Source organism: Oncorhynchus masou, chromosome 31, assembly GCF_036934945.1.
Source record: "Oncorhynchus masou masou isolate Uvic2021 chromosome 31, UVic_Omas_1.1, whole genome shotgun sequence".
Classification (NCBI taxonomy): Eukaryota; Metazoa; Chordata; class Actinopteri; order Salmoniformes; family Salmonidae; genus Oncorhynchus; species Oncorhynchus masou.
Window position 1 is genome coordinate 29,166,546 of NC_088242.1, and position 17,289 is coordinate 29,183,834.

A 17,289-nucleotide genomic window follows, 5' to 3' on the forward strand; every position below is an offset into this window, starting at 1 on the left:
CTTTATGTAGGCTGCAGCCTCTCTGTGTTAGATGGCCTTGAGATAGAAGCTATTTTTCAGTCTCTAGGTCCCAGCTTTGATGGGGGGGGGTGAACAGGCAGTGGCTCGAGTGGTTGTTGTCCTTGGTGATCTTTTAGGCCTTCCTGTGGCATTGGGTGCTGTAGGTTTCCAGGGGGGCAGGTGAGATTGATTTTAAATACAGAAGTAACTAATAAGGAGTAACTAATAATTAAACCTTTATATTAACATTTATAGTGATGCTATAGTCACAGCAGAGGACAAATTCAAAGCACCGACATAAATTGGATATACATTTCAAATCCACGGTGGCCACAATATTTTGAATTGTTAAGACATAATTTATTGCAACTATATGTTTTTTAATTACATTTTAGAAGTTTATTTATTTATTATAACTTTTGTTTTAGCAATCAACTACCCATTTACAAAACTTCAGTCCATTCCGTAATTTTCGGATACCATAGTTTACATTCAGCCATCGATTTGCGTGTCAGCCTACAGTGCAATCAACCTTGTTTTTCCCCAGTATTTATATGTGATTGTCATTGGTAAGCACGGTTTATTTGCCTACCCAATCTTTGAAGTGATTGGATCGTTGAGCCATCAGTAACCTCTTTTCCGCCCATTTGGCCTCCTTTGGTTGGCTGTTGTCCCTTCTCTTTCTCTCTGTCGCGGCGGTGGGTTGGAGCCGCTGTGTCCCCGATCTGGCACGTTCCTGTCCAAATTATTCTCTGTTTAAAATTGGATTCCCTTTTACGAAATCTCTGAAATTCTCAACTCTGCCAAATTTAAAGTGCTCTCCAATTATATTTTTCCGCACACAGCCTCAACATTAGAACCCCCAAGAAGATGGCGATGGGGTCGGCAGTCGCCCGGCTTGAGGGCCGAGAATTCGAATACCTGATGAAGAAGAGGTCGGCGACCATCGGACGGAACTCATCGCAGGGCTCGGTGGACGTTAGCATGGGCCACTCCAGTTTCATCTCTCGCCGGCACCTCGAAATTTTCACCGCCGGTGAAGACGGCACCGGTAGCGGGGAATTCTACCTCCGATGCCTCGGCAAAAACGGGGTGTTTGTGGATGGGGTGTTCCAGAGACGAGGGGCTCCACCTCTGCAGCTCCCACGAATGTAAGATGGGTAGTATTTTACATTTTATGTCGAGATAGAACTGCTAGCTTACGTAAATGTGACTATATTCTGACCTCCGCTTTGTTATTGTTTTGTTCCCCCGTCGCCGCACGTGTTGTGTCAAGTAACACACGGCGCTTGTCCCCACCAAACGTTAGTGAGCCGCTAGCTAATGTCAACTGGCAACGCTTGTTTTCTTTGCATAGAATGGTTTCGCGAAACAACCTGAAAATGTTGTCATTTAACATTTAATACAATTGCTAAGCGTGCATATATTTGTGTGAATATCTCTTGCTAGTACAGTGTTTGGGGGAATATGTACAGTGCCTTCAGAACGTATTCGAACCCTTTGATTTATTCTACATTGTTGTTACATCCTGAATTAAATTAATCTTTTTTTTCCGTCACCCATCTAGATAACCCATAATGACAAAGTGAAAATGTTTTCAAATGTACTGAAAGTGAAATATCTCGTGTACATAGGTATTCACACCCCTGAGTCAAATGTTTTTGTAGAAGCACCTTTGGTGGTGATTACAGCTTTGAGTCGTCTTGGGTATGTCTGGATCAGCTTTACACATCTGGATTTGGGGATTTTTCTCCCATTCTTTCTTGCAGACGTTGACGTTCTCAAGCTCTGTTAAATTGGATGGGGCGTGGTGTTGAACAGCAATCTTCAAGTCTTTCAACATATTTAATGGGATTAAAGGCCGGGCTTTGGCTGGGCCATTCAATGACTTTCACATTCTTGTTCTGAAGCCATTCCAGTGTTGCTTTGGCTGTATGCTTGGGGTCACTGTCCTGTTGGAATGTAAATATTCACCCTAGTCAAATGTAATTTGCACTGATGCAGGTTCTCATCAAGGATATGCATTTGTTTGGCTCCATTCATTGTTCCTTCTATCCTTACCAGTCTCCCTGTCCATGCCGCTGAAAAGCATCCCCATAGCATGATGCCGCCACCACCATGCTTCACGGGAGGGATGGTGCGATGAGCTGTGCCTTTTCCAGATGTAGAGCTTTGCATTCAGACCAAAGCGTTACATTTGTCTCATCAGACCACAGAGTATTTTTCCTTAGGCTCTGAGTCTTTTTGCAAACCCATCACATGTGGTCATGTGCCTTGTTCTCAGCTCAGGAGTGGCCACTCTCCCATAAAGCCCAGATTGGTAAAGTGCTATAGAGACTGTTGTCCTTCTGGCAGGTTAGCCCATCTCAGCAAAGGAACTGTAGGTCTGTCAGAGGGATCATTGAGTTCTTGGTCACCTCCCTGACCAAGGTCCTTCTTGCCTGGTTACTCAGTTTGGTCAGACAGCCAGCTCTAGGCAGAGTCTGAGTAGTTCTATATTTTTTCCACTTCACAATGATGGAGACCACTATGCTCTTGGAAACTTTCAACACTCAGTAAATAGTTTTATACCCTTCCCCAAATATATGCCACATCACAAATCTTTCTACGGCCAGTTCCTTGGACTTAGTGCATGTCAGAGCAGAAAATATACCATTATCAACTGTGGGACCTTACATTGACAGGTGTGTTGTTTTCTAAATCGTGTCCAAGCAATTAAATTGGCCACAGGTGGACTTGAACCTGAGCTCAAGTTAGTGTCATAGCAAAAGGGTGTGACTACTTATGTCAATTTGATATCTGTGTTTAATTTTCAAAAATGTCTAAAAACATGTTTTCACTTTGCCATTATGGGGTATTGTGTGTAGATAGATTATTATCCATCTTGAATTCAAGCTGTAACACAACAACATGTGGAATAAGTCAAGGGGTTTGAATACTTTCTGAAGGCCCTTCAGCTAGTTACCTGTACTTTTGCGATGGGCCGTGCTCATTCTCAGCGTTATTTCAAGTCTGATGTGTTGCAATGTTTGCGCAGCATCATGTAGAAACAAACTATACCTACCTCATGCTTCTATCGTCAGTATGGTTTCTAGATCAAGCTGAATTGCTAACTTTTCCAAATGTTCCCTGTAGGAAATGGCCAGTAGAAGTAGGGGGGTTTGAAATAGTCTTGATTAGTAGACCTGTTTACAACTCTGATTCTATGAGGTCTGAAATATCAACTAGGCCTATGTCACAGCAGGCCAGTCAGCTGGTCCCAGAGCAGATGATATGGTCCAAATATACCCCCATGTAATAATAAGACCTGTTATGTAAGTGTCATGATGGCCATCCATTTATAAACCCAGTTTAATGGCTAACTCTTCTGGCCCATATTGGTTTATTAGAGCTGCGCTGCTTGTTTTGACTGTGTGCAAAGATGGCCATAGCTTCACTGCTGGTGTGTAGCAGTCAATATGCATAATGAAAGAGACATTCTCACAATTGTTGAGTGAGTCTGGATGGCCTGCACTTGTCATGTCCTGATATTATCTGACTCTCCCTCCCTCTCACTCTTTGTTCTCTAGGTGCTGTTTCCGGTTCCCCAGCACCAACATTAAGATCACGTTCACAGCCCTGTCCAGCGATAAGAAGGAGCGTAGGAACGTGTCGGAGTCACCGGTCAAGCCCGTCCAGCACCAGATGGCGCCGCTGACCATCAACATTCCAGACAACATCGCCCACCTCATAAGCCCGCTGCCCTCACCCACTGGCACCCTCAGGTGAGACTGGAGTGAAGTTGGAGCCATGAAACGGTCAGAGCAAATTGCATGGTTATTTAGATCTGGACCTCGACGCGAGTTCCAATGCTGAATTTTATTTTTATTTTTTATTCTCTCTCCCCCTAATCAGGGACGGATTTAGACCTTTCTCAATTGGTGGGTGAAATTAATTATCAGGTAGAACAGAACCAGCAGTACCGGACCCCCAGGCTTAGATTTGAATACTCCTGGTGTGTATGTATGTATCGGAATGGCCGATTTTTAATTAGGGCCGTTTTCATAACAATCGGTAATCAGCATTTTTGGACACCGATCACGGCCGATTACATTGCACTCCACGAGGAGACTGTGTGGCAGGCGGACTCCCTGTCATGCGAGTGCAGCTAGGAGCCAAGGTAAGGTGCTAGCTAGCATTAATCGTATCTTATAAAAAAACAATCAATCTTAACATAATCACTAGTTAACTACACATGGTTGATGATATTACTAGTTTATCTAGCTTGTCCTGCATTGCATATAATCGATGCGGTGCCTGTTAATGTACGCCCAATTTTTCAGTTTTTGATTTGTTAAAAACGTTTGAAATATCCAATAAATGTCGTTCCACTTCATGATTGTGTCCCACTTGTTGTTGATTCTTCACAAAAAAATACAGTTTTATATCTTTATGTTTGAAGCCTGGAATGTGGCAAAAGGTAGCAAATACTTTCACAAGGCACGGTATCATTGAATCATAGCCTACTTCGCCAAACGGGTGATTTAACGAGCGCATTCGTGAAAAAAGCACAGTCGTTGCACCAATGTGTACCTAACCATAAACAATAACCCCTTTCTTAAAATCAATACACAAGCATATATTTTTAAACCTGCATATTTAGTTAATATTGCCTGCTAACATGAATTTCTTTTAACTAGGGAAATTGTGTCACTTCTCTTGCGTTCTGTGCAAGAGTCGGTATATGCAGCAGTTTGGGCCGCCTGGCTCGTTGCGAACTGTGTGAAGACTATTTCTTCCCAACAAAGACGGCCAACTTCACCAAACGGGGGATGATTTAACAAAAGTGCATTTGCGAAAAAAGCACATTCGTTGCACGAATGTACCTAACCATAAACATAAACATCAATGCCTTTCTTAAAATCAATACACAGAAGTATATATTTTTTAAACCTGCATATGTAGTTAAAAGAAATCCAGATTAGCAGGCAATATTAAACCTAGGGAAATTGTCACTTCTCATGCGTTTATTGCACGCAGAGTCAGGTTATGCAACAGTTTGGGACATCTGGCTCGTTGCAAACTAATTTGCCAGAGTTTTACGTAATTATGACATAACATTGAAAGTTGTGCAATGTAACAGCAATATTTAGACTTATGGATGCCACCCGTTAGATAAAATACGGTACGGTTCTGTATTTCACTGAAAGAATAAACGTTTTGTTTTCAAAATGATAGTTTCCGGATTTTACCATATTAATGACCTAAGGCTCGTATTTCTGTGTGTTATAATTAAGTCTATTATTTGATAGAGCAGTCTGACTGAGCGGTGGTAGGCAGCAGCAGGCTCGTAAGTATGAATTCAAACAGCACTTTCGTGCCTTTGCCAGCAGCTCTTCGCTGTGCTTCAAGCATTGAGCTGTTTATGACTTCAAGCCTATCAACTCCCGAGATTAGGATAATGTAACCGATGTGAAATGGCTATCTAGTTAGCGGGGTGCGCGCTAATAGCGTTTTCAATAGGTGACGTCTCTCGCTCTGAGACCTTGAAGTAGTTGTTCCCCTTGCTCTGCAAGGGCCGCGGCTTTTGTGGAGAGATGGGTAACGATGCTTCGAGGATGGCTGTTGTCGACGTGTTCCTGGTTCGAGCCCAGGTAGGGGCGAGGAGAGGGACGGAATCTATACTGTTCCACTGGCAATACTAAAGTGCCTATAAGAACATCCAATAGTCGAAGGTATATGAAATACAAATGGTATAGACAGAAATAGTCCTATAATAACTACAACCTAAAGCTTCTTGCCTGGGAATATTGAAGATATTCATGTTAAAAGTAACCACCAGCTTTCATATGTTTTCATGTTCTGAGCAAGGAACTTAAACGTTAGCTTTTTTACATGGTACATATTGCACTTTTACTTTCTTCTCCAACACTTTGTTTTTGCATTATTTAAACATGTTTCATTATTTATTAGATATTTTATTTTTTTGCCATCGCAGGATTACCATGCTCTCTCCCACTGTCTCACTTAAATTGTTTCTCGTCCCCCACAGTGCCGCCAACTCCTGTCCAAACTCCTGTCCGTCAAGTCCCAGAGGGGCGGGGCTGTCTGGCTATAGGATGGGCCGCGTGCTGACCGCTGACCTCGTCAATGAGAACTCTCAAACAGACGACAAGGACGGCTCGGGTGGAGACAGCCCCAAGGTGAGACACCAGCAACTCAGGGATGCATCTGAAGTGGCTTCCTCTCCTTGTCTCCTTTCCTTTACACTGATATGAAAAAGAGAAGATCAGTCAAGGCAGTATAATGGAAACTAAATGAGAGACCAGGCCACGTCTGACAGACCAGTACTGATGAAGGAAAGTATATGAGAAGAGGATTCCTCAGTAGACAGTTGAAATGCACTCCTAGTCCTGAGGTGAGTCGGCAGAGTGAAGCGTTCAGAACGGTGCAAATAGAAATGAGACTAAAAGAGCTAAACTATTCCCTGTTCTACCTGACAGACAGTGGTATCTGTTCTACCCAATACGTTTCTGTCTCAACGTTCTGTTGCACCCTCTTGAATACATCCCTGAGCCCAGGGTGACGGAACACATTGGATTTGTTTTGGTTCTCTGGGGTGGGTTACTCAATGAAGTCCGTTGAAACATTCGGGAAAATATAAACTTGAGTGAGGAACCCTGGTGAACGCTAGTAAAATAGGGGGAGGGTGGGGCTCTACTTGTTTTCCAACATGTTTTCAGTTTCATGTTCCTCACACAAGTTCCCACAAAACCAAACCCTTTTATTTTTTTTGAAATTGACCCAGATAAGCACATGCAATTATAGCAAAAATCTAAATGCTGCCATATCTGTAGCTTGAAATAAAGCCCAATTCACCATTTGTTCTATCCTCAGGATGACTCCAAGCCACCGTATTCCTATGCCCAACTAATAGTCCAGGCCATCACCATGGCCCCCGACAAGCAGCTGACTCTGAATGGGATTTACACACACATCACCAAGAACTACCCCTACTACAGGACCGCAGACAAAGGCTGGCAGGTTGGTGAATCCACCCTGTATTTCATGCTGCTGTGGTATTTCTTAGAATGAGAGACAAACTGACATCGAAGTAAACAGCTTCTTTTTAAGTTATCCTGTCTCACTTCATCCATCACAATTGTTTGTTCATGTGTTTTTGAACTGAACTCGATTGCTTACATCTTCCTCCCTTGTGTTCCAGAAACTGATTCATTGTTTCTCTCGCCCCCCCCTTCTGTCTCTCTCCCTGGTGTTCTACAATTCCATCATTCTCACTTCTGTCTTGTTCCAGAATCTCAATCTGCCATAATCTTTCCATAGTAATGAATACTATCTCTCTCTTTTGTGTTCTAGAACTCGATCCGTCACAACTTGTCTCTGAACCGCTACTTCATCAAAGTGGCTCGGTCTCAGGAAGAACCGGGTAAGGGATCGTTCTGGAGGATCGACCCTTCATCAGAGGGCAAGTTGTGTGAACAGGCGTTCAGGAAACGCAGGGCCAGGGGGGTACCCTGCTTCAGGACCCCGCTGGGGCCCCTCTCATCTAGGTAATACTCAGCTACTCTGATATTTCCATGTACACTGAGTGTACAAAACATTAGGAACACCTGCTCTTTCCATGACAGACTGACCAGGTGAAGGCTATGACCCCTTGGTGATTGTCACCTGTTAAATCCATTTCAGACAGTGTAGATGAAGGGAAGGAGACAAGTTAAAGAAGGATTTTTACGCCTTGAGACATGGATAGTGCACATGTGCCATTCAGAGGGTGAATGGGCAAGACAAAGTATTTAAGTGCCTTTGAATGGGGTATGTATGGTAGTAGGTGCCAGGCCTACCATTTTGTGTGGGAAGAACTGCAACGCATTTGGGGTTTTCCACGCTCAACAGTTTCCTATGTGTATCAAGAATGGTCCATCACCCAAAGGACATTCAGCCAACTGGACACAGCTGTGGAAAGCATTGGAGTCAACATGGGCCAGCATCCCTGTGGAATGCTTTCAACACCTGGTAGAGTCCATGCCCAGACAAATTGAGGCTGTTCTGAGGGCAAAAGGGGGTGCAACTCAATATTAGGAAGGTTTTCCTAATGTTTTATACACTCAGTATATTTCCCTCATATACATTGCATTCGGAAAGTATTCAGACCCCTTCACTTTTTCCACCTTTTGTTATGTTGCAGCCTTATTCTAAAATTGATTAAATATATTTGTTTCCTCGCTCTACATACAATACCCCATAATGACAAAGCGAAAACCAGGTTTTTAGAAATGTATGCACATTTATTTTTTTTAAACGTACCTAATTTACATAAGTATTCAGACCCTTTGCTATGAGACTCGAAATTGAGCTCAGGTGCATGCTGTTTCCATTGATCATCCTTGAGATGTTTTTACAACTTGGAGTGCACCTGTGGTAAATTCATTAGATTGGACATGATTTGGAAAGGCACACACCTGTCTTTATAAGGTCCCACAGTTGATAGTCCATGTCAGAGGAAAAAAACAAGCCATGAGGTCAAAGGAATTGTCTGTAGACCTCCGAGACAGGCTTGAGTCAAGGCACAGATCTGGGGAAGGGTACCAACACATTTCTACAGCATTGCAGGTCCCCAATAACACAAGAGGCCTCCATCATTCTTTAATGGAAGAAGTTGTGCATATTGCTCAAACTGAGTAATCGGGGGAGAAGGGCCTTGGTGAAGGGGGTAACTAAGAACCCAATGGTCACTTTGACAGAGCTCCAGAGTTCCTCTGTGGAGATGGGATAACCTTCCAGAAGGACAACCATCTCTGCAGCACTCCACCAATCAGGCCTTTATGGTAGAGTGGGCAGACGGAAGCCAATCCTCAGTAAAAGACATTACAGCCCACTTGGAGTTTGCCGAAAGGCACCTAAAGGACTCTCAGACCATGAGAAACAAGATTCTCTGGTCTGATGAAACCAAGCTTGAACTCTTTGGCCTGAATACTAAGCATCACGTCTGGAGGAAACCTGGCACCATCCCTACAGTGAAATGTGGTAGTGGCAGCATCAGGCTGTAGGGATGTTTTTCAACGTCAGGCACTGGGAGAGTAGTCAGAATCGAGGCAAAGGTGAACGGAAGTACAGCGATCCTTGATGAAAACCTGCTCCAGAGCGCTCAGAACCTCAGACTGGGGCAAATGTTCACCTTCCAACAGGACAGTGACCCTAAGCACACAGCCAAGACAGCGACCTGAAAATAGCTGCACAGCAACGATCCCCACCCAACCTGACAGAGCTTGAGGATCTGCAGAGAAGAATGGGAGAAACGCCCCAAATACAGGTGTGCCGAGCTTGTAGCGTCATATCCAAGAAGACTGGAGGCTGTAATCTCTGCCAAAGGTGCCTCAGCAAAGTACTGAGTAAAGGGTCTTTTTATTTTTTACATTTGCAAAAATGGCTAAACCTGTTTTTTCTTTCTCGTTATGGGGTATTTTCAAATAAAATTTGATTTGTCACATGCGACGTAGACCTTACAGTGAAATGCTTACTTACAAGCCCTTAACCAACAATACAGTTAAGAAAATATCTATAAAAAAATAACAAATAATCTATAAAAGAATAACAAATAATTAAAGAGCAGCAGTAAATAACAATAGCGGGGTTATGTACAGGGGATACTGGCACAGAATCAATGTGCGGGGGGGCACTGGTGTCAAGGTAATTGAGGTAATATGTACAGTTGAAGTCAGAAGTTTACATACACTTAAGTTGTAGTCATTAAAACTCCTTTTTCAACCACTCCACAAATTTCTTGTTAACAAAATGTATTTTTGGCAAGTTGGTTAAGACATCTACTTTGTGCATGACGCAAGTAATTTTTCCAATAATTGTTTACAGACAGATTATTTCACTTATTATTCACTGTATCACAATTCCAGTGGGTCAGAAGTCTACATACACTAAGTTGACTATGCCTTTAAACAACTTGGAAAATTCCAGACAATTATGTCATAGCCTATCAGAAGCTTCTAAAGCTAATTGACATACTTTGAGTCAATTGGAGGTGTGGATGTGTTTCAAGGCCTACATTCAAACTCAGTGCCTCTTTTGCTTGACATCATGGGAAAATCAAAGGAAATCAGCCAAGACCTCAGACAAAAAATTGTAAACCTCCACAAGTCTGGTTCATCCTTGGAAGCAATTTCCAAATGCATGAAAGTACCACGTTCATCTATACAAACAATAGTACGCAAGTATAAACACCATGGGACCACGCAGCCGTCATACCGCTCAGGAAGGAGATGAGTTCTGTCTCCTAGAGATGAATGTACTTTGGTGGAAGAAATGCAAATCAATCCCAGAACAACAGCAAAGGACCATGTGAAGATGCTGGAGGAAACGGGTACAAATAAAAAAGCCAGACTACGGTTTGCAACTGCACATGGGGACAAAGATCGTACTTTTTGGGAGAAATGTCCTCTGGTCTGATGAAACAAAACAACTGTTTGGCCATGATGACCATCGTTATGTTTGGAGGAAAAAGGGGGAGGCTTACAAGCCGAAGAACACCATCCCAACCGTGGAGCACGGGGGTGGCAGCATCATGTTGTGGGGGTGCTTTGCTGCAGGAGGGACTGGTGCACTTCACAAAATAGATGGCATCATGAGGAGGGAAAATTATGTGGATATATTGAAGCGACACTTAAGACATCAGTCAGGAAGTTAGAGCTTGGTCGCAAGTAGGTCTTCCAAATGGACAATGACCCCAAGCATACTTGCAAAAAGGCTTAAGGACAACAAAGTCAAGGTATTGGAGTGGCCATCACAAAGCCATGACCTCAGTCCTATAGACAATTTGTGGGCAGAACTGAAAAGGTGTGTGCGAGAAAGGATGCCTACAAACCTGACTCAGTTACACCAGCTCTGTCAGGAGGAATGGGCCAAAATTCACCCAACTTATGTGGAGAATCTTGTGGAAGGCTATCCGAAACGTTTGACCCAAGTTAAACAATTTAAAGGTAATGCCACCAAATACTAATTGAGTGTCTGTAAACTTCTGACCCACTAGGAATGTGATGAAAGAAATAGAAGGTAAAATAGAATGATTTATCTACTATTATTCTGACATTTCACATTCTTAAAACAGTGGTGATCCTAAGACAGGGAATGTTTACTAGGATAAAATGTCAGAAATTGTGAAAAACTGAGTTTAAATGTATTTGGCTGAGGTGTATGTAAAGTCGGAGACTTCAACTGTACATGTAGGTAGTGACTATGCATAGATAAGAGTAGAAAGGGGGTGGGGGTCAATGCAAATAGTTTGAGTAGCCATTTGATTAGATGTTCAGAAGTCTGATGACTTGGGGGTCGAAGCTGTTTTAGAAGCCTCATGGACCTGGACTTGGCACTCCGGTTCCGCTTGCCGTGCGGTAGCAGAGAGAACAGTCTGTCTACGGTGGCAGGAGTCTTTGACAATTTATGGCCTTCCTCTGACACCGCCTTGTATAGAGGTTCTGGATGTTAGGAAGCTTGGCCCTGGTGATGGACTGTGCCGTACGCACCACCATGTGTAGTGCCTGGCAGTTGTAGGCTGAGCAGTTATACAACCCGTCAGGATGCTCTTGGTGGTGCAGATGTAAAACCTTTTGAGGATCTGAGGACCCATATCAAATCTGTTCAGTCTCCTGAGGGGGAATAGGTTTTGCCATGCCCTCTTCACGACTGTCTTGGTGTGCTTGGACCATGTTAGTTAGTTAGTTAGTTGGTGATGTGGACACCAAGGAACTTGAAGCTCTCAATCTGCTCCACTACAGCCCCGTCAATGAGACTGGGGCGTGCTCGGTACTCCTTTTCCTGTAGTCCACAATCATCTCCTTTGTCTTGGTCACGTTGAGGGAGAGGTTGTTGTCCTTGCACCACACGGTCAGGTATTTGACCTCCTCCCTATAGGCCGTCTCATCGTTGTCGGTGATCAGGCCTACCACTGACGTCATCGGCAAACTTAATGATGGTGTTGGCCTTGTGCCTGGCCATGCAGTCATGAGTGAACAGGTACAGGAGGGGACTGAGCACGCACCCCTGAGGGGACCCCGTGTTGAGGATCAGCGTGTTGTCATCGTAGGAGTGTATTTGCCAGGCCAGCTGCTGGAGCTCATCTGCTGTGTATTGACAGGTCTCCAGGTGAGACTTTATAATGTTCTGGGTGATAAAATCTAGCTCTCCCATGCTGACATTGCTTGGCGCCAGCTGACTGTCCTGGTAGGAGCTGCCGTTGGTCAGGCTGGAGGAGTGTTGTTACCTACCCTTACCACCTGGGGGTGGCACGTCAAGACTTACAGGATCCAGTTGCAGAGGGAGGTGTTTAGTCCCAGGGTCCTTAGCTTAGTGATGAGCTTTGGGAGCACTAGGGTGTTGAACGCTGAGCTGTAGTCAAAGAATAGCATTCTCACATAGGTGTTCCTTTTTGTCCGGGTGGGAAAGGGCAGTGTGGAGTGCAATAGAGATTGTATCATCTGTGGATCTTTTGTGGTGGTATACAAATTGGAGTGGGTCTAGGGTTTCTGGGATAATGTTGTTGTGAGCCATGAACAGCCTTTCAAAGCATTTCATGGCTACAGAAGTGAGTACTATGGGTCGGTAGTCATTTAGGCAGGTGACCTTAGTGTTCTTGGGCACAGGGACTATGGTGGTCTGTTTGAAACATGTTGGTATTACAGACTCCGACAGGGAGAGGTTAAAAATGTCAGTGAAGACTCTGGCCAGTTGGTCAGCGCACGCTTGGAGTACACGTCCTGGTAATCCGTCTGGCCCTGCGGCCTTGTGAATGTTGACCTGTTTAAAGGGTCTTACTCACACAAGCTGCAGAGAACGTGATCACAGTCGTCCGGAACAGCTGATGCTCTCATGCATGTTTCTGTGTTACTTGCCTCAAAGTGAGCATAGAAGTTATTTTTCTCATCTGGTAGGCTCGTGTCACTGGGCAGCTCTTAGCTGTGCTTCCCTTTGTAGTCTGTACAATTCGATCTTGGTCCTGTATTAACGCTTTGCCTGTTTGATGGTTTGTCGGAGGCTATAGTGGGATTTCTTATAAGCACAGTGCAATTTCCTGTAATCCATGGATTCTGGTTGGGCTATGTACATACAGTCATGGGGACGACGTCATCGATGCACTTATTGTTGAAGCCAGTGACTGACGTGGTGTACTCCTCATTGCCATCAGAAGAACCTTGGAACATATTCCAGTCTTTGCTAGCAAAACAGTCCTGTAGTTTAGCATCTGCTCCATCTGACCACTTTTTCTATAGACCGAGTCACTGGTGCTTCCTGCTTTAATTTTTGCTTGTAAATGGGAATCTAGAGGATAGAATTATGGTCAGATTTGCCAAATGGAGGGTGAAGGAGAGCTCCGTACATGTCTCTGTGTGTGGAGTAAAGGTGGTCTAGAGGTGATAATCTCTCCCCCTCCGGTTGCACATTTAACATGCTGATAGAAATTGGGTAAAATTGATTTAAAGTCCCCAGCCACTAGGAGCGCCGCCTCTGGATGAGCGTTTTCCTGTTTGCTTATTGAGTGCGGTTTTAATTCCAGCATTGGTCTGTGGTGGTATGTAGACAGCTACGAAAAATACAGATGATTAAACTCACTAGATAGATAGCTTATCATGAGATACTCTACCTCAGGCGAGCAAAACCTTGAGACTTCCTTAGATATAGTGCACCAGCTGTTGTTTGCAAATATACATAGGCCCCGCCCCTTGTCTTACCAGAGGCTGCTGTTCTGTCCTGCCGATGGAGGGTATAACCCTCCAGCTGTATGTTCTTAATGTCGTCGTTCAGCCATGACTCTGTGAAACATAAAATATTTACAGTTAATGTCCCGTTGGTAGGATATACATGCTTTCAGTTCGTCCCATTTATTTTCCAGCGATTGAATGTTAGACGACAATACGGATGGCAAAGGCAGGTTAGCCACTCATCGCCTGATCCTCACAAGGCACCCCGATCTCTTTCCAAGAAATCTCTTTCTCCAGCGAATGACGGGGATGAGGGCCTGTTCGGGTGTTGAGTATATCCTTCCCGTCTGACTCATTAAAGAATTGTGTGTAGATTGAAGGGGGGGGGGGGGCGATTTAATCCATTTTAGAATAAGGCAGTAAGGTAACAAAATGTGGAAAAAGTCAAAGGGTCTGAATACTTTACAAATGCACTGTGTGTATATATACTGTAGTTTGAAATGGCATGCCCCCCTGTAAGCTCAGTTAGGCACTGCAGGTAAATAATTTAATCTGTCTGTCTGGGACACTGAGCTCTTAACCTAACATACCATGTGTAAAATAAACATTTTGAAACCAGATCCCCTAGATTCTTGTCTTGACGAAAACTGAAAAAAATATGTAGTGTCGCCTTGTTAACTCTAAAACCGGAACATCAGGTTTTTGGGGAACTTGCAAAGGCTACTGAGCTCTAAATAAGTCAATGGGCTCTGGGGAGGATGTTTCTTATTGGTATGCGCACACAGATGACAGCGCACACAGATGACAGCACACACTTTCACGTTTGCATCATTCTAATAGTCTTCCTGCTGTCTTCCCTTCAGGAGTGCCCCGGCCTCTCCTAGCCACACAGGGGGGCTGTCGGCCCACTCCAGTGGTGTGCAGACCCCAGAAAGCCTATCCAGGGAGGGCTCCCCTGTCCCCATGGACCCAGAGCCAGCTCGGGCCACAGCTCCCACCACGGCCACTGCCCTACAGCCCAAACTAGCTGTCATCCAGGAGGCCCAATTCGCTAAGAGTGCTACTGGTGAGTTATGTTGGAAGTTTTTTTTTTTTCAACTCTGATGGTTGGTGGTAAACCACTCCATTTCGTGTCTGACCTCTGACGCTTGTTTCTGACAGGCTCCCCTCTGAACAGCCAGCCAGTGCTGATCGCCATGCAGCGACAGTTGCCCCAGACGACAATGAAGCCTGTTACCTACACCATGGCAACGCCTGTCATGACAACAGCTGTAAGCTCTGCCCCCATCATGCAGACAGTGCACGTACTCCAACAGATTCCGATGGTCACCATGGCTACCGTCGCTGCCACACAGAATTCAGTTGTTACGCTGAAAACAGAACCGCAGGAGAACGGAGGGGGAGACCACAATGGGGTCAAAGGTGGGGAGACTGATTTACAGTACATTTTTCCATTCTTTGCTGTAACAGTCCCTTTTATAAATTAAGATTTGTAGTCTTATATTGCAAAGTGTTTGTCGCTCTTTCCCAGTCAAAGTGGAGTCTGTCCCAGCCATCACTACTTCCTCTATAGGCGGGGCCAATCGCATAATCCAGACCTCCCAGGCCACACCCCTAACAGTTACCATCGTGCAACAACCTCCCCTGGGCCAGCATCGGCTTCCTATCAAGGCCATCACACAGAACGGGACTCACCTGGTTCCCATCACTACTGCTGCTAACACAGGTGAGACATTTTCAAAATGGCACCTAACACCCATGAAGCTTTAAAAATGGCAGATTAAAATTACTTCACCAGCCTTTTCACTCTGTACTGCTTGTTTATGTCAGGCCTGCTAGGAATCCAGTAGTGAAACTCCCTCTCTATCCCCTCTCTCAGCAGTGGTGAACCCCCTCCACCTGTTGGCTGCCCATGCCTCGGCCTCTGCATCGCTGCCCACCAAGAGGCAAAATGGGGAGCTGGCCGACCACCCCGAACCCAAGAGGGTCAAAACTGAGGAGGGGGGCGAGAGCATAGCCCCCATTGTAACCAACTCGTGCATAAGCGGAGACGGGGACAATGGGGTTAGTGAAAAGGCTGGCGATAAGTAGAGGTCTTGACCCCTCTCCTTAATGAGCTCTACTATTCTACTATCCCGTCCCTTCTGTTCTCACTCCCACGACCGGACTCCCACTCGAAACCACGTTTATCCTCTACTCCAAGGTGCCAAAAGAAAACGAGGTATGGATCCACAGACCACCACCCACCCATTGGTATAAAAAGCAGAAAATAATATGATGCAAAAACTAAAAGACCAAAACAAGGACAAGCAACAAAAACAAAAAAGGAAAATTAGAAGTTGTTAGAGGTGACCCTGTTTGAGATACAAACGACAACTAAACCTTAAGTGAAGCACAGTAAGTCTTGATAACGTTTAAATGTAAATTAAGTCTATAAAAATGTAAATGAGATCAAAACAGACCTCTGGACTTTGACCACCAGAATCACCAAGCCTTCCACTGCTGATTGGAAAGTTCCTTTTTTTTTTACTTTTTTTTTTACACAGGACACAACCCCCAAGAGAGGGAAGTAGCCAATGGCATCATCCCGGCAGCATTATAGGCAAGCTCTTAATTTTGGGAAAGAAATTACCTAAGACAGTTAACAGTAGTGTATTCTGTAAAATAATGTGTTTGGGGAACCATTCCCTATATCTCTGGCAGCTAGCCTTCATGTCAACCTATCTAATGCAGTCGTGAGTAGATACACTTGAATCCTAGGATCTTCTTTGAGTGTACCACCCGTTTCCCAAGGCACACACATCTATTTAGTAATAACCATACTAAAAACTAGAAGTGGGGTCAAAAACAGCTTACGTCACCTGATATTGTGGAATCCTGTGTTTTTTTGGGGGGGGGGGGCGTGGACTCTGTTCAGTGAACTGAATGTAGTCCCCTTTTCCTTCAAGAAAACACTATGGAGTGACTTGTTTTTCTGTTGTCAAAATATTACTTATTTCTTTATCGCTGTACATCTAGATTTTTCATATTTTAACAAAATATCCTATAAGATAAAAGTATATTTCCATGCGTGTTTGACTGTATGCTTCATCAATGCTTGCATGTTACTGAATTTAGAGAATGTACATGAGCAGATAACTGAAGAAAAATAAGACTGAATCAATGCTATACTGTATGATTCTGAACAGTGCTGCGCTTACTCTTTTATTTTGAGTTATTTCTTCCCCTCCTTTCTTCTGTTTTCATTGTCATCAATGGCTGTTTCTGTTCAGATGGTATTCTATGTTTCCATGAGGAAAAACAAGTGATGTTTGTTTGGCTTCAGTAAAATGCATTTTTTTCTTTTTTTTATATATATATATATAAATTAATTTAAACCTTCGTCCTGTGTCGTACCGCTTCTGTGTATTTCTGTCTCTGCTAATGGCTCATTCCCAGAGACTGATACGGAATGTTTGTCGCCTTGTCAAGCAGTCAAAGAACATTGTTTTCAACCTGAGATGCCCTGAAGAGGCGGTGATTGTTTGTTTCAGCAGCCAGCCACAGTGAGATCAATCATCCTTTTGCAAGGCATCTCTGGGTGACA

General features: G+C 44.1%; 1 protein-coding gene across 2 annotated transcripts; it reads left to right on the forward strand.

The window, feature by feature from the left end:
- Positions 1–664: 664 nt before the first annotated feature.
- foxk2a (forkhead box K2a) lies at positions 665–17,085 on the forward strand. 2 transcript variants are annotated; one of them, XM_064950637.1, is made up of 9 exons: positions 665–1,151; positions 3,570–3,764; positions 6,032–6,182; positions 6,877–7,023; positions 7,357–7,550; positions 14,567–14,769; positions 14,865–15,125; positions 15,235–15,429; positions 15,586–17,085. In XM_064950637.1, the coding sequence occupies exons 1-9, from the start codon at positions 871–873 to the stop codon at positions 15,792–15,794; spliced, it is 1,836 nt and encodes a 611-aa protein (XP_064806709.1). In that variant the 5' UTR covers positions 665–870; the 3' UTR covers positions 15,795–17,085. The 2 variants fall into 2 exon arrangements, with proteins under 2 accessions (XP_064806709.1, XP_064806708.1); XM_064950636.1 differs by having other exon boundaries at positions 666–1,151; positions 15,583–17,085.
- The last annotated feature ends 204 nt before the right edge of the window (positions 17,086–17,289 follow it).